Genomic DNA, 25,267 nt, shown 5'->3' on the forward strand with positions numbered 1-25,267 from the left:
GAAAACTGCTGTTCACAGAAGAACTGGCAGAACGTTCAGTCACCAGACGTGCCGTTTCACATTTATCAGTTTGGTCCATCACATTTGATCCTAAAACATCCAGTGAAGTCTGTGCCCTGTTGAACCATTTCTTGTGGAAAATCATAAAGGTAGCCTATGGAGTGCTGTAAAAGAGTTCTACTGTCTGGCCAACATGGGACTTAAATGAAAATAAAAAGTCATCAGTGCGTTTGCCGTTGCTTCTACTCTATCTGAGGCAGGCCACCCCCCTGTGTACTGCAGAGAATAAGCACTGTAATAACATTACTGCACATCACAGCTGTCTAATACAGCTGAAAGTAGCAAATTGATTGTTACATACTGAACAGAGATGTTTAAAACATATTTCTTCTTACATAACCAATTATTTTTAGAGGATTAACTAGAGCCTTAGGCTCAATTTTATTCATACATCAGTCTGACTTAGGTCTTGAATTTTTATTTTTTTATTTACATGTTGCTATGAAGAGGCATGTCAAAAACGAATTAACCCTCCAATGGAAAAACCTTCATTAGCTTATAATTGCTGACCAGTTTCCTCTGGTATTTTGATCATTTATCTTTGGCCATGAGCTCCAAGTCTCTAAAGTTGGATACACGATTATCATATCATGTTCAGCTCCCTCCACAGATTCTCTACCAAACTCATGTTGGGACTCCTGCTGGGCTGCTCAGAAACTACAATATTAGTTCTAGTCGAGGAAAAAAAAACAAACAAACAAAAAAACATGGTTCACATTAAAAGATTACAACTAAAACCTAAATCTACCACACTGCAAAAACGGAGCTAAAAACAAGTAAAATGTTATTAAAATTTGTGTATTTTTCTTACCAGATTATTTTGGGGCTTGATTGAAAATGAATACCAAGCAATGCCTGGATCACACGGCAAGATTTAGAAATTGTCGGTCGATTTTCAAAACCCGCATAACGACTTAAAAATTGTAGATATGACAGGTTTGCTCGTACACACCCCACACAAACAGATGTCATTCAGGAACATTCGGGTGTCAGACAGGAAATCCCGCAAAATCTCTCGAGATTAAACGTGAGTTCAGAGTAAATAAACATGCGGATGAAGAGGAAGAACAATGCTGGTAGTTTATGGGCTCATTTTAACAGGGTAAAAACATGACAAAAAGAAAAGACGTTGATTATAGGAGCGGAGACAGCAGGAGCATGGTTTCTTCGTTTGCCCCACTATGATATGGAGGTGAGTTGTGTTGGTTTTTTTCTCAGCGTTTCCGTAATCCTGCATTCTGATTGGCTACATGTCACATTCATAAAGCTGCGTGCTTGTTTATCCTCAGGAGACAATCCAACATGTTGAATATCCCTGATTTAAGGTCGAGGCATCCGAGCAGAATTAATCACTCTTAACACGACACCACACATGACAGGAATATCCCCGACGATTATCCTAGGAGGTATCCCGATAATCGGGACATATCGGAGGGGGAAGCTCGGGGTAACAATCGGGGTGATCATTCTGCTGCGTGATCCTGGCATTAGACAACAAAAAGCAGTTTTTCCCCCTAGTCTTTTTATTTTTGTTACTGCAGGCTTAGGGTGGTGATGGGGGCAGAAGGACGGGCTCGCCCAGGGCAACGTTACTTCAAGAACCGCCACTGGAAATATATATATATTTTTTATCATATTTTTATTGTTGTTAAAACAGATGTACAATGCCGTTCAGATTATAGTGTTTAGCAGTTGTTACAATTCCTTTGGCCATGTACAATATAACAAGAACCACACAGCATTTTAACATTTTTATATTTTTGTAAACCCCATCCAACCCCAACTATCCCTGTGCCGGCAAAAAAAAAACAAAAAAAAAAACGGAAATTAAATTAATAAAAAAACAAAAAAATTAATAAAATAAAATAAAAATTTAATTAAAACTCTCTACATTGAGACTTGTTTGCTAGTTAGAAGGGAGAGTTGCAAGTTTGTCAAAATAACCCAGTAAAGGGTCCCATATTTTATACAAATTTTTGGTCAATCCTTTCAGAAAGTATTTCACTTTTTAAATTTTTAGGAACAACATCATAAGAAAATATAGTTTTAATCTGTAAATGTAGTTCCTTTGTATTTTTATGTGTGGAATGTTTTATATATATATATATATATATATATATATATATATATATATATATATATATATATATATATATGTGTGTGTGTGTGTGTGTTGTTTGTATATCTGGAGCGTGTAACGAAAATAATTTCCCTCTGGGATTATTAAAGCATTTATGATTCTGGTTCTTGTGAAATAGTTCCTGAAACACTTTCGCAGGGATACATGGTTTTCCTGCACTGCAAAAACAGAACTAAAAATAAGTCATATTTTCTTCAAATTAGTGTATTTGTTCTTGATTTGAGCAGGTAGATAGGATCTGCCATTGGAAAGAGCAATTTTACCCCTAAAATAAGATAATTAGATATCCATCCATCCATCCATTTTCCAAACCGCTTTATCCCTCATGGGGTCGCGGGGGGTGCTGGTGCCTATCTCCAGCGTTCAATGGGCGAGATAATTAGATATACTGCACTTAAAATAAATTGATGGAGATGAGTTCTTCTCATTTTAAGATTAAAAATCTTATTCCATTGGCAGATTATCTCAGTTACTTACTCAAATAAGGCACAAATACGCTCGTTTCAAGAACATTTGAACTTATTTTAGCTCTGTTTTGGCAGCGCGTCGTTCCCCCACACTTCCTTCCTGTTTACAGACCCTTGCCTGGGGCCCCTGAGGGCCTCCGCTCCGGGTTCCCGGACGGGTCACGCCGGTCCTCTGCTCCGTGTGTCCGCCCCTCCTCTCCTCTCCTCTCCTCTCCTCCTCTCTCCCCTCCCCTTCCTTCCCCGTCCTCCTCCTCCTCTCGGCTCCTCCCCGTCTGTGTGTCAACTCTGTGACGGGTCACGGTGTGTCGGAGCTGGGGGTTGGAGTCGGTGTGAGAGCACCGTCACCGTCCGCCTCTGCTTACGGTAAAAAGCTCTCGCTCCGGGGGGAGAGAGAGTTGGACGGGAAAGCGAAACAGTCGACAGAAGCGGCCGGGAGCGTCCTGAGAGCCCCGGCGTCAGGGGAGGGGGGCTCGCCGCGTCGGACGCACGCACGGACGGACGGCTGGGATCTAAGCGGGGGGAGCTGGCTTTGATCGCGGGGCTGGATGACAAGCTCCTCGGCTTTATTCTAGGAGCGCCCGGAGGCTGCCGACGACATGGACAATAAATAGTTGGTAACGTCGTTCTCTTCCGCGAAAAAAAAAAAAAAAATCCCCGCTGAGTGTTATGTCTGCTTCTTTTTTTTTTTTTTTTTTTTTTTTTTTAGAGAGAGAGAGAGAGAGCTCACTTGACGGCGACGTTTCTGCGTGTAAATGAGAAATGTAACAACAGAGAGAGGAGTCAGGTTCTCGGCAGCAAGTTGTCACTCGCTTTTAGACGCCGCGGCGTGTGTGGCCCTGTTGTTCAGGCTGATCGCCATTCACCTGTCCAGAGGGTTGAGCGAGTTCACTCTGAAATCACTTTGTTACTCTTCAGCTGCTTTAAAACATCAGATCTGTGTACCTGCCCCCCCTTCGTTTTTTTTTTTTTTTTTTTTTTTTCCAGGGGCGCATCTACAGGGGTGGCCGGATGGGGGCCACTCACAGTCTTCTGGTTTCACCAAAACCTAAAAGCAAGACCATAGTTTCTGTTTATTTTTTTGTTATGCTCTTGTGGTGTGCAGGTGCATTTCCATGAATTAGGACAGCATCAAAAGGTTCATTTATTCAAGTAATGGATGTAAATGAAACTCAGGCGATGCATTCAGTTAGATGTTAAAGTACTTCTTGATTCTGAGATCGACCAACTCGGAAATACATGCATTAGTGACCATATTTTAAAAAAAAATGTGGCGTTAAGATCGTGATTGTGCCGTCGGAGGTCTAAAAATTGTCCCTCGGGGAACGCTAGGCTGAAAATCCACCAATTGGGTCACGTGGAACTATGACGTAGTTCGTTGATGTAGCCCAGGCTATACGCTACAGAGAGTTCAATGGAGTACACAACGACAAGTTCACATGCGGAGTCACAAAGTGATGATTTTAACACGAAAGACAGCGCAAAGCGTCTGTTACGACTCGGGTAAGTCTGAGAAAAACATTTTAGGAGAATAAACGAAATGGGTTGCTGGTGTATAATTGGAATCGGGGCTTATTAATCGCGGTTCTGGCTGACAGTCCGGATGTAAACACGGAGACAACCCGTCGACATCAGCAGGGAGCTCGGTGGGCTCTGATTGAGCGCAGGGAGCTTCTCTGGGCTCAGGCTGGAGTGGAAGAAAAACTCCACTCAGGACTCGTGAGGCAACGCTGCGTCTGAAACGAAAGTTTAGAGGCTACTTGCCGATTCAATTGAGCAAGGACACGTTTTAGCCATGTTTAATCCGTCTATTTGTGCTTGAGAAAGCGAGTTTGCAATCAGGAAGTAACTTCTTGCAATGTCAACAGATCAACGCTTGTCAACGAATGACGTCATCGGTCACGTGACACCCCGCGCAATATTTTTAATGAGCCTTGCGCTAAAAAGCCTTAAAAATCCACTTTGTCATTGAATTTAATAAATATGAACTTTCTAACATATAGCAACTTGTATGATCTCAGAATCAAGAAGTACTTTAATGGCTTACAGCTAATGGTTTATTATCTTCGAAAATTACAGCATTTTATAAGAGCCATTTGGGGCGAAAAAAAAGAAGATTTTTAATACATAAGTGTTGGCCAAACAGAAAGTATGTCCACGTATTGTACAATGTCTGCACTAGATACTTTGTTGGTTCTGGTTTTGCATGAACGACTGCATCAGTGCAGCGTGGCATGGAGGCGATCTGCCCACGGCTCCGCTGAAGTGTTGAGGAAGCGCCGGCTGAAGGTTTCAGGTCGCAGGCATGGTCTAGCCTGGTATCTCTCACCTTCCCCTTGACAACACGTAGATCTTTATGAGGTGTTTAGTTCAGGCGAGTTTACTGGCCAGTCAAGAGTATTCTTACTAGGGTCATTAAAGCAGGTCTTGATAGTTTTGCCGTTATGGGCAGGTGCCAAGTCCAACAGGGCATTGGCATTTCCAATAGGCTTCTCATCCGACCGACACACGATACGCTTTAAAAACCTGCTTGTGGATAGCTGTGCAGGCCATACCGTGTGAGTCTCTACCAAACTCTTGAATGGGATCTGTCTGTTTCACAATCCACTCAAGACTACTCCGGCTAGAACCACGTGTAAACTACAACGATCTATTAAAAACGGGATTGTTGTTTCATTTCCCTTAGTACATCTACATGACAGCGTTTTAATTACGACCTATGTCACTGCTCTAGAAGCTAGTAGGAAAACAGCCAGAAAGCGTGTCATTTCCCTGCCAGTCCACTAGACGGCGGTATGTTCTTTGAAACTCATGCACACAAACACGCCCTGCTTAAAAGGGCGCCAATTTTCCAATTGGCGGGGGTTTAAAGGGTAGCCTTACCCCGCCCACATCTAATATTTGAAAGGTGGGCCTAAAGCAGGTGGTGCTCGGCGGGACAGGGAACGTGCGGGGGTTGAGGGTGGGCCGTGTTTGAGTTACCAGAACAAGGTAAATAAATGCCAAATAAACTAACTGAATGCTAAGCTACTAAATAGCTAACCTGAAAAAAATCGCTAGATCACAAAGCTCACTATGGCTGTGCATAAAAATCGATACAAAGATTAATATTGATGTTTTTAAAAACGATTTAATATCGATATTCTGGCTTTCAATATCGATATACCTCCCAACCCCTAGGGGGCGTTATTACAGCGCGCATTGCTGTTCACAGTGAGGAAGAGCAAGTGAGGCAGATTTGCGGAATGGCAAACAGGATTTTAGAAGCGCCTTCATCCCTAAAATTCAGACGTTTGGGCACATTTTTGGTTTCTGTGATACGTTAAATGCATTAAACCAAACACACTTTATTTTCCTGTTAATATATCTGTGTTCAATAAATTGAACATAAATATAATGTTTGGCTGGTTTTGTTGATTGAATGACTTTGGCCATTAATTTGAAAGTAATAAATATCGATACTGGATTCAAATCAAATCAACTCTGAGCTATATCGAGAATCATATTGTATCGTGAGCTATGTATCGAGAATCGAATCGGCTCATCCTAGATGATACCCAGCCCTAAAGCTCACTATTCCAACTCGCTATGACGGCACGTACGAGACATTGGGCCGCTTTTATATTCTACGGCGGCAGACATGCTGCCAATACCAATACTGATTCAAACTCCAAGTGCAGTACACTCGTTAAACCTTAGGAGGGCGCCACAGAGGCGGTTATGGACACAAAAACAGGATTTCAACATATGTGCAGTAAATTGTCAAAATAATAACCGGGATATGTTGGCAGCACTATGAGGCATCATTGTATGCAGTATATTATAGAAAAAAAGAAGAAAAAGTAAAACGGTGAGTTACCCTTTAACTTAAATTATAAAACTGTATCGGGATCCTTTCATGGTGTGCGCATGCAGATTCATTTCTACTGATTGGAGTCATACCGCACATGTGCGAGGGGGGCTTCTCCACACAGGGAGATTGCGTTTTTTCTGGGTACACGGCAACGGAGAAATTTCGTTTTTTTTTTTTATTTTATTTTTTTAATCTTTTCACTCTGGAGCTCGTTTCCAAATTGCGCCGTTGTCAGAGAAAGCGTGTACCGTTGTGGTGTACACGGACAGCAGGAAAGCAACAAAACTGTTTCTGTTTTAACCAGAAGATTAAAAGTAAACGTGTGCAGTGGTGTGGCGTGCGTTTCTTTTTTTCCCCTTCTACGTTTTTTTTTTTTCTTCCACTGAACTTTCCAGTGACATACATGGAAACCGTGCTGCGCCAACAGCAGCGCTGGAAACCGGAAAATCGTGTAAAGATAAATAAATGCATACATAAAAGTTTCAACAAAGTAAAGAATGCCGTCTTATCTTAAAAATCCCATGATAGTGAAAGAGCTTAACATCAAATTGCCCTACGTGCCCCCCCCCCCCCCCCTCCTTGCTGTTACCACTGTTTATGTCCCCTGTTTATGTAGCTTGTTGTTTCATCACTGTATAAATGTAGTGAGAAGTCACCGGATATTTAACTTTTTTTTCTCTCTTATCTCTGTGATCTATTGGAAGCTAAATCCTGCCTCTCCTCTTTTCCTTTGCAGCGGTACACCATCAGTCTGGATGCCCGGCGAAGTCATGGACGCGAGCTGGAAGAACTGCTTCGAGGAAGAGCTCCTCTGCCCCATTTGCCTGAATGTCTTTGACGAGCCGATCCAGTTGCCCTGCAAGCACAACTTCTGCAAGGGCTGCATCTCGGAGGCCTGGGCCAAGGAGAGCGCGGCGGTGCGCTGCCCCGAGTGCAACCACGACTACGACCAGAAGCCGGCGCCCGAGAAGAACTTCAAGCTCGCCAACATCGTCAAGCGCTTCAACGCCCTGAACGCGGAGAAGGCCCCCGCCGTGCTGCACTGCGTCCTCTGCAGACGGGGCCCGCCGCTGCCCGTGCGCAAGGTGTGCCTGCGCTGCAAGGAGCCCTGCTGCCAGACGCACGTCCAGACGCACCTCCAGCAGCCCTGCACGGCGCCGGGACACCTGTTGGTGGACATTGAGGAGCTGAGCGCCTGGACCTGTCCCACCCACGAGGAGTACCGGCTGCTCCACTGCGAGGAGGAGCAGGTGGCTCTGTGCCCCTTCTGCTACATCTCCCACTGCACGAACCAGAGGCACACGGTGTGCGACGTGGACACGCAGCGCGTGCAAATGCAGGTATGAACGGCGCCGACGTCCTCGCAGCAGTTCGCTGTGAGAGAAAGAGAAACGTCTCGAGGCAGGAAAGGTTTCATCTTGTGCAGTAGTTGGCTTTTTTTTTTTTTTATTATGTCTGATTTGAAGTGAAAGTAAGCCACGCCTCTAAGCAGTTAAAAGTACACACCAACACACACACAGAGCTTTTAACCTTGATCACACCGCCCGCCAAAGAGGACCACGCCTTTGCATTAGCGCCGCTGTGCCCCCGGGTAAGTGCTGGGATGTAGTTTCCACTCGCCGGAAGTGACGACGGGGGGGCAGATCCACCGGCGTTGGTTGAAGCGGTTCAACGTGGACGTCGCTGCCTGTAATTTAGCGTTTCATCTGCTCCCGCGGGGCGTACGCTTGGGTCTAGGCGAGGCGATCCGGAGGGAGGAATGTAGAAAGGTGGGCAACAGATGCTGTAGAGAAGCACTCATCTGCTGAGCTATGATTGGTCCTGGCAGGGTTGACCTCCGGATGGGAGGCGCAAGGCAGGGAATGGATCTCGCATCAGCCAGCCTCTCACGGCCGGGCTGCAGTGTGTTGTAAAAGTATTCACTCCCACACGTTGGTCACCTTATACGACCACGTTTTTGTGTTTTTTGTGATAAAGCAACGCAAATAAAATCAGAAAAGTACCGCCTCCTTATATATGCAGCCCAATTTACTCTGATACCCCTAAAAGAAACCTAGCTAAACGGTTTTAAAAGTCATCTTACTGGTAAAGAGTGTATGCCTGGGTGTAATTTTAATGGGTGTAATTTGGTTGTAAATTTGGGTGTAATTTTGCAAGAAAACCCGTATTGCAGTTCGCTTCGATCTGTCCGGAGGGTTCGGCTCTGGTCAAACGAGAGCAAACCTGAGTTCTTTGGCCACCCAACAGAATGCTAACCTGACTCCGCCAGATGGATTTTCTCCGCATATCCATCTGGAAACCTTCCGTTGAAGTAATTTTGGGAAGGGGCGAAAATACTGGTTAGCTGATTGGCCTATTGGTGATAGACGGGCCAAATAAACCAATCAGATCAACGAAGCATATGACGTACTGACAGCGACGACGAAAACACAACCACAAGCTCTTGCCGAAACCAGTCGGGAGAAGAGCAAAAACCTCTTTTCCTCTGAGAAAAGCCTCCAGAGCAGTGTTTTGCTCTTCTTTCAGTGAAGAAATACTCTGTAATTCCGATAAAACTTGCTCGATAGCCACGCTAACGCTAGTTTCATCGGCTGAAGCCGCCATGTTCTTTAGACTGAACGGTCGCGCTTCTCGTTGCGTCACACCTCAACCCGCCTCAAAGCCAACGCTGATTGGACGTTCGTTTGGTGAACGGCTCCAAATTTTCTTTAACGGAAAGTAGCCAGACTGATCTGCGAGTGAAACCTTGAAAGCTCGCGAGATCAGGATGGTCTCACGAGGCTAGCAGAATGGCATGCGGGCTGGAAAACTAAAAATCCCTTATTCACGTCACTTTGTATCTGGTTAAAAAAAAAAAAAAACAGATACAGATACCCTTCATTTTACAATCATGTGCTACTCTGTGATGCTCTGGCGGATAAAATCTCACGTCGGCTTGTTCGGCTTTCGCGAAGCCTGGTGCAAGTTGAAAGGTGTCGACGACAGCCACCCACGTACACATTTCTGTCCTGATCCTCCCCACGGGCGAAGGAAGGATAGCCACAGAGCGAAGACGCTTTTTACGTCCGCTGTGTTCCTTTTCTCGTTGGATGGTTTTTAGCGACTGCGATTTATATTTTCCCCAAAAAAGGGAAAGTTGCAAGGAAAATCTATCTCCAGAGTAAATCAAAATGTCCCAAATCATTCCCCGGTCCCTGGTTCCGAGCTATTAATGGGACAAAAGCTGTCTGTTCAGCCCTTTCCACAGCTGCTCTTTCTCTCTCCCTCTCTCTGCACACTTGCATGCACACACCCACCCATCTTTCTTTTTTTTTTTTGTTCTTTCACAACTGTATATTCCCAGGGAGGAAAAAGACATCCTGGCTTCTCTCAGATTAACGCTGTCCATGCTCGGACCCTCACGCCCCAGAGTGCACTCCTGATTCCTGAGGCGGCCGAGGCGCTCGCTCGGCTCCTTCTGCGCTGCATCGTTTGTTAAAGTAATTTGAGGCCCAGAGTGGCTTCTCATCAGTATTTACTGAGAGGTCTTTCTCCTTGACGGAGCTGTGGTCTATTTTGGTGAAAGCACTTTAAATTCCCCTGGCAGCACTCTTGTTGCTTTTGGGGGAAAGAAAAAAAAAAAAAAACGGAGGAGGGAAAAACCAAAGCAGTAACGATGCGTTCATATCTTTGCTGAGCCTCGGTTTCTCTGAGGGAGGTTTTCGCTTAAGCGGTAACTTTCCGACGCTCGCTGGTAATTCGGAGATGAGAAAGAACGGGTAATATAATAGCGACGCTGTCCCCCGGGGGGGGCCAAGCGGAGGAGGACCCCTCCCACACAGCCTCACCTTGTTTTTTTTTTTGTTTTTTTTCTGAGGCACCTCAGCAGGAACCCATCGCTCACGGACGGAGGCCTCTGCTGTTTGCATTTTCTCCTATCTTGGCTGTAGTGAGTCAGTTTCCCAGAATGCCGAGGGCAGTGCACTGACATCAGAAGTGGAGAATATTTGTCTGTTGATTGTGAAAGAGGCTCTCTGTTCATTGAGCCCGAGGCTCCTCATTTAAACATGAGCTTCCTGGCAAGCCGCTGGTGTCGGGACGTCTAAATAGGACAGCGTGGAAAGTGATCATCGGCAGATTTAAGGTTGATAAAGGTAGCCTTTCATGTGGCTGCGCAGCCCCGGCCTCCTCCTTGCCTTTTCAAAGATGGGGAGGCTAAAATGGGAGTAGGACGGAGGATGAAAACGCTTGGAAAATATGACCGAGGGCCAAAAAGGACAAAAAAAGCACCTATATGGGATTTAAAGCAACCATTTTTGACAACCCATTGCCGCCGTTTTGTAAATACAAGATATGCACCGAGCCACTGAAAGGTGTGACGTAAAAACCAGCAGAGAGCGGGTGTCATGTGAGCGTTGGCGGTTAGACTCTCACTGGATGATCACCTTGATTAAAAACAACACGCATTCATGATAGTTGTGCCAAAAAAACAAAAAAAAGAGAAGAAAATTTGCAATGCAGTCTATTTATATACGGCCGTTTCGCAACAGCTCACCGTGAGGCCCTTCGTTAAAGTCCGTTCTATCAGATCATCCAGACGTAACGTGGGCTCGGCCATTTTATTTAAAACGGAAAAGAAACGACTATTCCCGACGCTGCTAGAATAACCGGGCATGTCCACTATTGGAGTTACTAGTATGTAACAGCCTTTATTTATTACATTGATGTTTGATTTTGACACACAGACTTGTACCAAGGTACCCGAAGATTATATTTGTGTGTCACAATACGCATACATGCAGTGGTGGGCTACATTTACTCAGTTATATTTACTAGTAGGGTATAATCTAGGGTGAGCGGATTCGATGCGATTCTCGATACATAGCTCAGCTTGATTTCATTTGATTTGACTCCAACATCGATATTTATTACTTTCAAATTAATGCTCAATCATTCAATCAACAAAACCAGACAAATATTATATTTATGTTCAATTTATTGAACACTGATATATTGGTTCTATGCATTTAACGTATCACAGAAACCAAAAATGTGCACAAACCTCTGATCTTAGGGACGATGGAGCTTCTAAAATCCTGTCGGTCATTCCTAAAATTCGTCTCACTTGCATTTCTTCACTGTGAACAGTAATGGTGCGGTGTTATAACGCCCCCTAGGGGTTGGGAGGTATATTGATATTGAAAACCAGAATATCGATATTAAATAGTTTTTAAAAACATCAATATTAATGTTTGTATCGATTTTTATGCACAGCCCTTTTTACTAGGAGTAAGTTTTTGAAGTAGGAGTAAAATGGTAAATGGCTTGTACTTGTACAGCGCTTTATCGAGTGCGACGGCCCCAAAACGCCTCGCAGTCAGTCGTTCACCCACACATTCACACCCTCGCGGTGGTGAGCTATATTAGTAGCCGTACATGATAACCGGCAGCAGGTCAAGTGTCTTGCCCGAGGACTGAGACGGTCAGGGCGGGGGATCGAACCACCAGCCTGCCAATTAGAAGATGAACTCACATGAGTTAGGTTTTTACTGCACTGTGCGTTTTACCTTCACTTGATTAATATTATTAAAAAATATCGCTACTCTTAGAGTCACATTTCTAGGTTACCCACCGTGAGTAACCTCGTTAAATGAAGAGCTCACTTGTTTTAACCCTAAAAAACAACAACGCACCAGACAGACACGCACTTAGTTTATGTTGAAGTGAGACTTCCTATTTGTACACAAGCTTTGTAGTTTTAATGTTATTTTATTTCTGCTGAGCTCATCGAGCCATTTGGACCCACAGTAAACAATATTGTCATTGGAAGTACTTTGTATCGTTCTAACATCCAGTATTTACATTAAATGCTGTATGTATTGTTCTCACGAGTTTTATGTAGAAAAATTAAGCGTCTCCCTGCTTGAATTTGTTACTTTGCAATTGGTATTTCTTTAGATATTTATTTAATTATTTATTGACTTTAAATACCAGAGCTTGTACATGACTTATTATTGTTGCCTGGCTGATTATATCATTTTAACATATTCAATTATTAAATATTACTAAGAAATATTATTAAATATAATCAGTTGTTATGATCAGTCACTCAGTGCTTCAGTAGCCTTCTAACCAAATACCTTTTTACTCTTGTTTAAATGTTTAGATGGCAACTTTTTACTTTTACTGGAGTAAAAATACGTTGAAGTAGTGCTGATCTTACTTGTGTACCTTTGGCTACTCTGGCCACTTCTGCATAAAAGCCGATCAAAAGAGCTCTATAGGAACTCAAAAGAAAGACAATAAAATGGCAAAAATCTTCAAGTTTTGCTTATAAAGGAGAGCTCACTATTACGAACATTGAAAAGCATTGCTTGAAAGAAACGAAATTAAAATACAAATTTAACACAGATAGCTGGAACAAAATCACCAGCAGGGTTTTTTTTTTCCAGCTCCCTAAGAGCAGTGATGTGTATCTTCAATCTCACGCTTCAGTCGCTCATTTGGGATTAGTCAAGCAGTTTATATGATTATTTGATCAAAAGCGGTGGTAACAAAAATGTTTTTGGTCCTGATTTGAAGGGAACTGAAATAGGGCTGCACAATTAATTGCATTTGCAATGTAATCACAATTTAAAAAGCGGAATTTCCAAATCGCAGAGGTCTGTAATTTTTGGCTTTTTAACAAACTAATCATGTCACCAACATCTAAAGGACGTGTCTGATCCATTAAAGTGGGTTTGCCTCCACATGGAAGGGAAGAGAATTTGCAGCAGTGAGATAATCTAATTGTATTGTATGTTTTAAAGTTTATATAATCATACTTTTTTTTTACCAGAAACTTTCAGAAATCTCACCATAGCATTAAGTACTGGTCAACAATTTAATACATAGACGTGTTTGTTGGCTGCACTTTATGTTCAACAAGGATTGATGTCCAACTCAGCAAGCTATTCTCTTGAATAATAATATTTTGATTAATAAAAACAGATACATTTCTTATTTTTAATAGTCCTTGTTGACAAACATCTTTATCTACAGGCCATTTGTGTTGCTTGTGGTTAACACAGAGGAAAGTCAAATTTAAATCACAATTATGGTTAAAATAAATCACAATTTTTATTTTTGGCCCTAATCTGAAAGCCTCTGCATGTTTCAGATTTGTCCCAGAGTTCAGGATGCTGCTTGGTTCTGGTCCAGATAACTGAGCTGGTCTCTGATGACCTGAGGGGTCCAGATGGTTCATAATTAACTAACCCAGTAACTCAGAAATATAAGTCGGCCTTAGAGGGTTCGCTGTTTTGTAAGCCGAGAGCACAACTGTAAAATCTATACACAGGACAATTGTTGGCGCCTTCATTCAATGATTTGTTTGACAGCAACAGGTGGGGGAGGGGCATTAAACGCTTGGCACTTCAGGACTTTCTCTGGCAGCTCATAAAAAGACTTTAATCTGTGAAAGGATGTTTATTGACTTAGAAACCGTTGGTTTTTAAGACTTTGGTATTCTTTGACACCAGCAACCCCGCATGTCTGACCAAGTATCCTCACAATGCTTAAGAAGGTGTTTTTTTTTTTTTAGCCAAAGCTTCCCGTTACATGATCAAGAATCAAAGTTGAGATGTAATACGGTTGTTCTTTGCGTTCTGCAGAAGCGGACGTCCCAATAAGGCTTTTTTACTTTTGTACCCAATTACAAGTAGTTTTAAAATTAGCTGTTCTTGCTTAAACTAGTGCAGTAAAATGCAATATGTTTGCTTAAACACTCTGTAGCTTCACAGCTAAATAAAACTGTATTTAATCAGTACTCAGGAGACCTTTTCTTCACATTCTTTATGCGCTCAATGGGAACCTGGTAACTGTGACGTGGAGATTGTAAGCTTAAATGTTGCGCAGTAATAGCAAATAAAAAGCCTGATCCAGAGATGCAGCGATTAGGCCTCCTCCCAGGTCTGAGCTGCCATCTCGCCCAAAACGGACCACAGAAGAGGAATGGATGTAGCTGTTCTGGATCTGACACAAAATGATGGGATTACCAGATTAATCTCATTTATGTATGAAAGCAAATGTCCCCACTCAATCAGCTTGATCTGATTTCTGCTAAAGTCAAAACAAAGACATGTTGTTCATTACCGACCAGAAAAGTGGAAAGTTTGCAGTTACCATTCATTTGATGAACAGATTAAAAGCCTCGTTTTTTCTGCGTTTTACCGGCAGATCAAAGGGAAATCGTCTTATGCCGGTCGTTTTATTCACACAGTCCCTTTCAGTACAATTCAAGGTAATTCAGAGACACACTCCTGCTGAACTTGCCAGATTTCGAGAGGTGCATGTTGTCATCCCGCTGTTGCTCACTGTTACGCTCCGCTGAAATGAAAACATAACGCAGTTTTCCATAATAGCTGGGCTCGCTGCTCCGTCGCTCTTATATCTTATCGGGTTCTAAATGGCCCGGCTTCCACCGCTCCGCTTTATCGCCAAATAATCTCGCGTTGACCTGTCCCTGCGTGCACGATTAGTTCCTATTCCTGTTGTGCCGTCCGTTTCAGAAAGGGGTCAACAAGGCATCGATTGCCACTCGAACAAAGTCTTTGAAAACAAACCTTTGCCGGTCAATATTTGGCGTTAAAAATAGCTGCAAGATGTGCCTGAACGTAATGTAAGAAGGGCCTCATTCTTAGGAGAGAAATCCTAAGAGAACTATCAGATGAAGAGAGGTTTTCTTTTTCATCTCTTAATGAAGACGGAGTAGTTTAGTTAAAAAAAAAAACTGTTATAAAGATAAGATAGGGCTTTATTGATCCCACAGTGGAGAAATTCACTTGTCACACATCGGCCTAATAAACAAAAGAAGGTGCCAAAAGGAGGAAAAGGTGCATAAGGTATATAGAGTGTCTCCACATATGTACAGTGTATCAAAAAATAAACAATAGAATAAAAGTACAAGGGAAATAATGCAGATATTTAGGATGACTTATGTACAAATGGATTGACGTTGTACATTAGGTGGTACCAGGTAATAACAACAGTGAGGTAGTGAGATATCTATACAGCTGAAGTCGCTTATTAAACAGGATTATTAAACAGGATTACTGCACAGTGTAAAGAGGAGTGTTTTACATTTAGATAAAATAAGAAAAGAAGTATGCGACATTTTCTATAATGATTTTTAAATGAAGGGCAACTAAAAGACTGGGAGAGGTATCCACGACCTCTTTAGACTGTGGATGAACCTCTGGCAGGCTTTGCAGAGCATTGTGCTGTTTTCATGTGCAGCCACGCCTGTACAAATATGACCTTCGTGAACAAGTCAACAGAAGGCAGAAGCAAGTTCAGAGGGCAAAAAGGGGTGCCTGTGAAGGACGTCTCCTTAACTGTGATACACACAGCTCGGCGTTTCATGGTTTCTGCTGTGGTGCTGCTGCCTGAAGCAACATTTAATCACACAGGATGGAGAAAACGTCGACTTCTACAGCAGAATATGGGGATCCTTGTCCAGAAAAGCAGCCTGGAGGTTTTGTGATTATCATTTTCTGCATCTGACCACAGCCGACCGTCAGGAGACACACGTTTTACTGCCAGCCTGATAAGAAATCTTGCAGAGGAAGGAAAAACTGGAGGTCTTTGAATTGGAGTCTTTTAAAAAAAGTTTCCAAAACGAGTCTGGACTGAAATTGAAAAAGAAATGTGTCTGTAAGGAAGTGACCTTGCCTGCAAGCTGAATTCTCGTAGGATTTGTGCGTTCACGAAACACGCAAGACGCAAAAACTGTTCAGGCCAATCATGTTGCAGTATTATGGTTTAAGGCGGGACCTACCGCTGAGAGGGAAGCAAGAGCTGCCGAGCCCACAGCCGGAGCAAAACAAGCACGGCAGCGCAGGAGGACGCGTGTGTAGCTGCTGCCATAACATCTGTTTTATAAGAATCCATAATTTCTTCTTTGAAAGAAGAACAGTAAGCAGCGCCTTGACCAGCGTAACCTCTTGTAGTTTCTCATGGCGCCTGCTGCTTACAACGTTTTAATTTGATACCATGATTGGCTGAAACCAACCTTTGGTAGGCGGGCACTAGGTGTCACTTCGCCCAATCAGCTCAGAGAGTTCTGCTGAACGTCCTTCCTTTCCCCAAACGGATTAAATGGAGCAGACCCAGATTGATAATGTGCAGAACTGAGAGTGCTACACATTATCAATCTGGCTGGCCAGCTTACTAATGAACTAAAAACTTTTAAAAGCACCAATTTAAATCAGATTTTGCAACAACCAACAGCATTTAGCTGCAAAACAAAGCCTAAAGTAATTGTTCTTTGGTAGCAACAAGATAATATCAAACTACAGAAGAGCAACTCCAGATAAATGCTAAAATTAGTCTGTGCTTGCTAGACTTTTGATTTTTGGTTTTTGATTGGTCCTGTGAAAATGATCTCTCCTAAACATAGCCAGCTATGGAGCTAGTCTGCCATTACCCTCTAACATAGACAGGATGCCTGGATCAGTGCTTCTATGATCTTTTTGTGTCTCTGCTCTGTCTTCCCTAACCCCCCCGGTCGGTCGGTCGGTCGTGGCAGATGGCCGTTCACACTGAGCTTTGTTTCTGCTGGAGGTTTCATAAACGTTAAAGGGGAGTTTTCCTCTCCACTGTCGCTGAATGCATGTTCTGTATGAGGGATTGCTGCAAAGCCAAAGACACAAAGCAGGCCCCTGTAGCTCTACGCTCTTTCAGGAGGAGTGAATGCTGCAAGCCAAAGACTCGATGCACTCTGCCGGGTTTTCCTTAGACAGAAGACGTTTTGAACGATCCGTCTGTATGATTTGGTCGAATTAGACTTTGTAAGGCGCCTCCAGGCGACGCGTGTCGTGAATTGGCGCTGTGTAAACAAACTGAACGGAACCTAAAACTACTGTAGTTGATTTCTCTTTAACAGCAGCACTAGCAGATCTACACAAACGCAAATGTTGCCGCGTCGCTAACGCTCCTCTTCTAAGAGCTGTTTAAGACCGGTTAAGGCTGCCGGCTCTCTCCTGCGTAGCGTGGAGTTAAGATATCAGCTGCAGCTTTCAGCGTGAGTGTTGTCAGCTGCCCAGGAGTCTCCTGTTGCTCAGATACCTTCATGTAACAACCCAGCAAACTCCCTCCACGGGTCAAAGGAACGGCCTCGTTCCCCTTTCGCTGTCTTAACCTCGCTTTTCATCCGTCGTTCTCCGACGTCGTATACGCATTTATCGTGCATGTTCACAGCGAGTGATGCGTCTAAGGCAACATGAGAAGAAACTTAGAGATGGTGCTTCTTTTGCTCCCCTGTGTACAAAGTATCTCTGACACGTAAACACACGGGCAAGGCTTTGTTGCCTTGACAGCGAGGGCTTGGCGGTGCCTTTGCCGTGCAGGAACGCTTCATTAAAAACCATACCTGCCCTCCTCTGCTCCTGCTCCTGCTGCCGGTTTGTGACTGCAGATTGATTTCTATCTCCTGCTGTAAATAGAGGAGGTGGGGGGGGATTATGTTTACTAGCTCTCTCGCTGGCCTTTGGCTCTTGTAGCTCTTTATTTTTTTGAAAGCAGGTCGACCGATCCCAACAATGGGCCACGTTTATCGTTTACAGGATCTCCTCGCAAACCTTTCGCAGCGATCAGAGATAGATCTGTGCAGTCGTGCCCGCCGCGTCGCTGCTTCCCTCCTAATGGGTAATTGCACGCGCTCGCCGCTGGCAGCTGTTTCCCCTGACTAATCGGGGTTGTGGAGGAAGTCATGGTTGTGTGAGGTTTGCTGAGGTCAGAGCAGCTGAGTCTGTATATATCATTGTCTTTGTGTTTTTTTTTGTTTTTTTTAGTGCCTCCTTTTGTGCTTCCACTCTCTGATCCACGTCTTCTCCCTACAGGCCATGCTAATGAGGCAGCAAGACAGACTGGATTGTCGCGTTCAGAGCATCGACGAGCAGCTCGGCAAGCTGGAGTCAGATAAGACCCTTCTGAAGGTGAAGTATAGCACGCGCCGTGCAGAAACTTACGCTGGGTTATAAATGGATCAGTGGCTCTGGGGTTAAAAAAAAAAAATGTGTATAAAGGCAGCTTTGCCTTTTCCCCCCCTGTTATAAAATCAAAAATAAAACATAAGGCCTCTTTCGTTTACTTTCAATGACATTAATGTCCGTAACTCAACCAGTTTCAGCTCTTTTCAAAGCCAGATCTGTCTGAAAGTCTATCATTAAAGTCATTTCCATCTGATTGCATTCATAAAGATGAGTAGATTTCTAATGCATAGAAAATGTTCATTGAAGGTAGAAAACTCTGGTCTAAACCCTTTCACAGCTGATACACTAAACTGCACACATGAAGACAGAAACCAGGTGCCATCTGCAAGGCCTATTGTTCTATTTCTCACACTATTTAATGCAGCATTAAAAGGTAGAAACTATTTTCTAAAGGTATTAAATCTGGTTATAGAGCTAAAAGTCTTTTTGACTCTCCGGTATAAAGAAGAGGAGGAATATGTTAATGCTCCTTTTATGATCTACGGTTTAGGTTATATATTTTAAAAAAACTGTCACTCACTAAGTTGGGGTGAACAAAATGATTGGCCTAATTGGGAAACTAATGAGTGAGAGTAGATTTTTTTAGATAATTTGCTAAATCAGATTCAGAAGTTTAGATACATCTGCTTAGTATTTGACATAAATGTGTTTTTAAAAGGTGTGAATTGGGTGGAAAGGTTTGGGTATCCGGAAACAAGCTTCTCACAAAGGTCCATTTCTCCTGAGAACCGGTGTAACAGAACATTTTGTAACTCATCAGGCAGCATCTGCTACGTACATAATCTATTAGATTATGTTCATGCCCAAGCTTTCACTTCCTTCACCTGACGTCTGGTCTTCACGACGCCATCTTTCTGTGACGTGCTCCAGTTTCAACCTGCAGCAAAATTCCCACACAGCAAGAAACCTTGACTTGGTCAAGAAATTGGTCAAGACTTGATTGGTCAAGAAATCTTGACCAATGGCTCCTCGCTCTCTGAGTGGCCTCCTGGCATATTTCGGCATTGGTCTCCAAACTACCGGGCACCAATCTGAGTCGCCGCCACGACATTAGAGCAAATTGTTTTTCACTTTCGCTTTGGCTTAAGCCCTCTGTGGGTAGATCACGTTCACCAAATGATGTGGCATCCTTTCGTTCCCTGACACGTTACCCATTGCATATCGGTTTGGATAATCGGCACGTTTTTCCCCACCCCATCGAAAACTGACGTGTTCCTCTACGTCTTTTGAGCAGCTTCTAAATCCATCTACAACAGCGTCTAGCATGCAGGAACGTGTGTTTTGTAAAGCCTCTACCTGATTCACTTCTCAGAACACAGGAAGCTCCTTTCTTCTCTGTTTCTTCTAAAAAAAAAAAAAAAAAAACCTCTTCCGTATGCATTTATCCGCCTGCGTTTTGTCAGCCCGTGCGCCCGTTTTGACGTGCGTCTCTCGCCTCAGGAGGCCGTGTGCGAGCTGAAGGAGCGCGTCCAAGCCCAGTACCAGAGGATGCACGCGCTGCTCGAGGCCAACCAAGCGGAGACCGTGCAGATGCTGGAGAGCACCTACACCATGTACGCCAGGAAGAACTCCCAGCAGGTCCTGCAGCTCAACGACAAGCGGCAGGAGTCGGAGAAGCTCCTGAGCTCGGCGCAGTCCTTCTTCCAGAGAGCCGAGAGTTTGACCTTCATGAAGGTACGAAGCCAGAACGTCTTCTCGGGCTGTGGATGTGGTGAGGAGTGCGTTGATACGACCCTTGAATCCTTTTCTTTTCGTTTTTTTTTCAGAACACCAAACCTTACCAGCTGCTGATGGATAAGTAAGTTTTCATTTGCCTGTTCAAATAGTAATCTGATCAGTTTGGGGGTCAGTGGGGATCTTCCTATAGATGGTTAATGGGGTTTTGATCCTCTGAGTCATGCTCTTGGGCAAGGCACTGTTTCCTACATTGTATTGCAAATGTATCAACACTATACACAATATCAGTATCACAAAGAACTGTGAGAATGCTATACAGCATTCTCACTGATTGTTTTCCTGTTTTTCTTTATTATTATTATTCCGTCGGTGTCTAACTACTCCCGCATACTTCAACCGATTTAAACAATTTTGGTATCAAAACGTTCAGTTTGTTCCTGGCATGCCTGCTATATGTCATGGTTATGCTAACTTTTACTCTTTTTAAAATATTTCACTTTATGTGCGATTTTTTTTTTTTTTTTTTGCTGTTCCCATTGAAATCAATGCAATTTGATACAAATTCCTTCAAATTCTTCACATTCTTCAAATTCTTCCAGTTCAAATTCTTCAAATTCTTCAAATTTTTAAATTTCTTACATTTTTTTCAAATTCTTCAAATTTTTTCAAATTCTTCAACTTTTCCAAATTCCTTCACATTTTTTTCAAATTCTTAAAATTCCTTCAAATTTTTCAAATTCTTCAAATTCTTTCAAATTCTTCAAATTCCTTCTAATTCTTCTAATTCTGCAATTTTTTCAAATTCTGCAATTTTTTCAAATTCTTCAAACCTGATTTCAATGTTTTACAGCTACTTATTTTCATTCAGCATTAGAGAATATTACATGTTTGCAGCCCTAATGAGGCCACACATCCGCTCGTCATATTCCAGTCGGGATCATAAACTAACCGAGCCGCTCTCAGTTTGGGGACATTCGTCAGCCGGGCCCCTGCGGTTCCAGATGGACGGTTACCGCTTCGGGAGGGAATCACTTACGTTAGCTTTGTACGTTTTGTGGTGCTATAAAATGATGAAACGGGCCTTTAAAATAGACGCGTATCATTAGATAACATCTGGGGCTGTGTTGAGAGCAATTGAAGCACTGAAACTCTTATCTCGGTTATGGGGAACAGCTGTATGTGATTGATTTAAAAACGAGAAAGGCATCAGATCGTCGTCACTGGAATAACCTTTTTTTTTTTTTTTAAACTTGTTGATGAATTTCTTCGCTCGTCTTTATGGAGATCGGTTACAAATATGGTGATCTGAGCTTGTTTCAGTATGTCGTGGCCCTTGGTATGTGATAATTTCAGGACCCGCACGGACGTTTTAATACTGCCGTGTCGTCCGGCCGGTTTAAATCTGGTTTAAAGTGCATCGCTGTTCCTGTCCTGTGCTCGATACCGCTGATGTTGGCCCGTAGGGGTAAAGGTACAGAGTGTTAATGAATTACATCACCTTTAATCCTGCAAAGATAACCATTAACTTATTTAATCCTAAAAGGTCCCAAATGGAGCAGACTTGTATTTAGGGAATTCCAGCAGCTTTAATCACATGGTTCCAGGTCGTGTTTTTTTTTTTTTTTTATATATTTGGGACTTTTTTTGTTGTTGTTGTTCAGGTTAAATTCACATCTAAGTGGAGCCATCCCTCCACTCAAAGTGGGCCAGCTCAACTCTCATCATTTTCTATCCGACCTCTCCACGAGGGAGAAGAACCTGCGGAAAATGCTGGAAGGTAGGAGCGAGAAGCACTAAGGAAGAGATTAGTGCAACCAGTCAGGAATTAACTTGTTAATCTGGTGTGATGCGGCATGTTTTCTCATCATTTTGTGCCTCCTCTCTCCCGAACCGTCACATTTTCAGAACCGTTCAATGAAGCGTCCATCCTCGAGATCGTCCAGTCCCAAAGCAGCCACGCTGGCTCTCAGCTGGGAATGAGTTCAGGCCTGCAGAAGAGGAAGTACGGCATGGCTTTCCTGGAGAGTAACACAGAACCCTCCTCCTCCCCGCCGGATCCCCCGCATTTACTCTACAGCAGCAAAAAGGCCTTCCTGAGCGACCAGAGCCACCGTTCCTCGTCCGTGTACTCCTCCGAGGTCCTCCCACAGACCACCCACACCTCCGGTCGCCTCCTGGACTCTGCGGCTCATCACATGGTGGGTCTGGGGTCCAGCTCCAGCCACCACTCAGGAAACCTGTTCCCGTCCTCGCACTTCCCCGGCGGCGGCGGCGGCGCGGGGGCGGCGGCGCAGCAGCCCATGTACGAGAGCAGGAAGGTGCTGATGTGCACCCTGAACAACTGCTGCTGCTCCAGAGCGCCGGCCGCCCGCGCCCAGCCTCCGTACCCGGCGGCGGACACCTTCCCCTCTCAGGAGTTCCCCCCGCATGCCCTGCTTCCTGCGAGTCAGCCCCTGCAGCATTTTCCCGTCAGAGGCCTGATGGACGCGTCGCCGGCTGCCAGGCACCCGGATTTCTACGGCCTGTATGGCCAGTCTTCAGCCAAGCATTATGGGACCAAATGAACCAGAATCAGCGATTTGGTTGATTGTTTATTTTATTTTTAACGCTTCTGGAGATCCATCGTAGGCCGTTTATCACAGTAACACTAGTAACTCCCAAACCCGTTGTAAGGTTGCAGTTAGTTTCTTTTTTATTTTTTAACTTCACTGGAAGTGCTGATGTGAATATTTTAGTCTTAAAAATGCATCCAAGCAGCAAACGAGGAAGTGACATATCCTTCATCACGAGTCCTGCCGGTCGGACTCCAGTGCCTAAAAGAGACTGTTAGCACCAACTTTTAATGTACTTGCAACTCCTTAGCTCTTGATTATTTCCTGCTTGTGGCTGAAAGCGAGCGGGGGGGGGGGAAACCTCCTCGTGCAGCAGGGAGGTCGGCGTGGCTCGAGGAGAGAAAAGCAAAACACTGGACTCCAAATGCCTCTCAGTTTTTTTTCATGTATTTTTTTATAGAAGAATATCAATAAACCAAAGTATGTGAAAGATGTCGAATAAATGAGCAGATTTAAAAACCTCTGAAGGAGTCGTCAGGGTTTCTTTCAGTCTTACTGTCGTCTTTAAAGGCGACATAGAGGACATGATGCAACCAATCAGGCACGGTGGTGGTAGTGTGATGGTCTGGGGCTGCTTTTCTTTTCTATAATCGATGGATCCATGAATTCGAGGGCAATGAACTAGAGCTCCACCTGCAAGTCTACCTCTATGTCTCAAAAGAATGAGGTTTTTGGATGGGCCTAGTCAAAGTCTGGACCAAAATGACCCTGAACATGTCGTTCAGGCTTGTAAATCTTGATCTGTCGGAACAGTTTTCGCAGTTATCGACACATGATAGCAATCCCTTTCACTGAAAAAAACGGAACTAAAAATAAGTAAAAAAATTTCTTAATATCAGTGTATCTGTCCTTGATTTGAGCAGGTAAATAAGACTATTTGCCAATGGAATAAGACTTTTGCCCTTAAAATAGGAACAACTCCTTTCCGTCATCTTATTTGAAGTGCAGGATGTCTAAATATCTTATTTTAGAGGTCAAAATACTCCATTCCATTGGCAGATAATCTTATTTACCTGCTCAAATCTAGGACAAAACCACAAATTTTAAGAACATTTTACTTATTTTTCGATCCATTTTTGCAGTGTTCTCTTGTAGGACAAGGTTGGGTGGGTACAGCTTATTTTGCACTGAAGAAATGAGATCACGGCACGGCAGGTGTGGGCTGGTTTTTCAGCACGAGCTTCTGGCAGACTTCGTATATTTGAGGGAAGGGTGATTGTAGAAATGGACGGGCACGTTCTTGATAAGAATCTGAAACGAGGGTGACGTTTTCAGCAAGACAAATGATCCCAAACACACACACACACACAAGAAAACTCTTAACCTGTTTTAGAGACAGAAAACTAACCTACTGGAAGAGCTGACCGAGCAGCTGAGCAATAGACAGGGCTGTAGTAGGAGGTCTTTTTTTTTTTACATTTTCATTTAAAAGAATCAAATAATCCAGCCGAAACGGAGCCACGCTACAGACCTACTTTGTGTGGAGAACACGGTGGAGGAGGTCTGAACAATGATTTGTTACAGCGTGGCCCTCAGCAGGCCCCATTATCTGCCAATTTAGGACAGTTCACTTCCTCGTCGACATCCTGGTCTCTGGCAAAAAAAAAATCTCCGTCTCATCCCTCTCTGCCTCATTATGGGAGCCGCTTGTCAAGTTAGGTCAGAGAAGAGGAATAACTGATGAGGAGCACCTCCTCCTCCTCCTCCGCTCCTCTGCCGGCGTTTTTGATTTGCAAGGAGCGGAGAACGGAAGACGTGGAGGAGGGTCTGAGCTGCGAGTGATATACGTAAGTGCAGGGTTTTAATGAGGGCCTGGGTGGAATATCATCATCTTCTATTTATCTGTCACTCACGCTCGTTTTTTTTTTTTTTTTTTTCACCGTGCACCTCCCCCACAGTGAGATAATAAGAGAGCTGGAGGGCAAAGTCAGGGTTGAGAGGAAAAGGAAGAGAAAGGGCAGGGTTGTGAGGGATGGAAGGGGGAGTGAAGCTTATCACTTATTTATTGGCTGTAAAATGTTCCCCCCCTGTTTCGTTTTCTGGTTATATCAGCCCAGTCTCTTTTTTTTTATCACATATTTCTATATTTTTCTATCCTTAAGCAACAAAGGAAGACGGGGAGTTTTAATCACACTCTGATCCTGTATGGGGCCCAAACGTCCTCGTCCCTGTCTGTGTATGGGTGCTACTGTGCAACTGGTTTTCTGAAGGAGGCGGTATCTGATCCATACAAGTCATTAAATGGCTGATTTCGTATGTACAACTTAAACATGGTGGAGACGAAAAGGACGCCAGACGTCCTTAGCGCCGCCATATCGTGACCTAAACCTGCCGTTTGCTAGAGTTGCGTTCACAGCTAGGTGTGTGCTCAGGTGTCGGAGCAGAAGTCGCAGTGTTTATTCTGTGTTTTTGGGTAAATAGGTGATGCACAGGCAGCTGCGCTCCGTTGC

The 25,267-nt window shown here is 43.7% G+C and overlaps 1 protein-coding gene across 2 annotated transcripts; it reads left to right on the forward strand.

Moving 5' to 3' along the window:
• Positions 1-2,930: 2,930 nt before the first annotated feature.
• Positions 2,931-23,281, forward strand: trim8a (tripartite motif containing 8a). 2 transcript variants are annotated; one of them, XM_012880569.3, is made up of 7 exons: positions 2,931-3,277; positions 7,254-7,857; positions 18,376-18,471; positions 19,969-20,202; positions 20,295-20,326; positions 21,867-21,982; positions 22,111-23,281. In XM_012880569.3, exons 1-7 carry the CDS (start codon positions 3,264-3,266, stop codon positions 22,767-22,769), a joined length of 1,755 nt encoding a protein of 584 aa, XP_012736023.2. In that variant the 5' UTR covers positions 2,931-3,263; the 3' UTR covers positions 22,770-23,281. The 2 variants fall into 2 exon arrangements, with proteins under 2 accessions (XP_012736023.2, XP_021163226.2); XM_021307551.2 differs by having other exon boundaries at positions 2,931-3,281; positions 22,111-22,769.
• The last annotated feature ends 1,986 nt before the right edge of the window (positions 23,282-25,267 follow it).

The sequence above is a fragment of the Fundulus heteroclitus genome, chromosome 22 (genome assembly GCF_011125445.2).
Source record: "Fundulus heteroclitus isolate FHET01 chromosome 22, MU-UCD_Fhet_4.1, whole genome shotgun sequence".
Taxonomy (NCBI): domain Eukaryota; kingdom Metazoa; phylum Chordata; class Actinopteri; order Cyprinodontiformes; family Fundulidae; genus Fundulus; species Fundulus heteroclitus.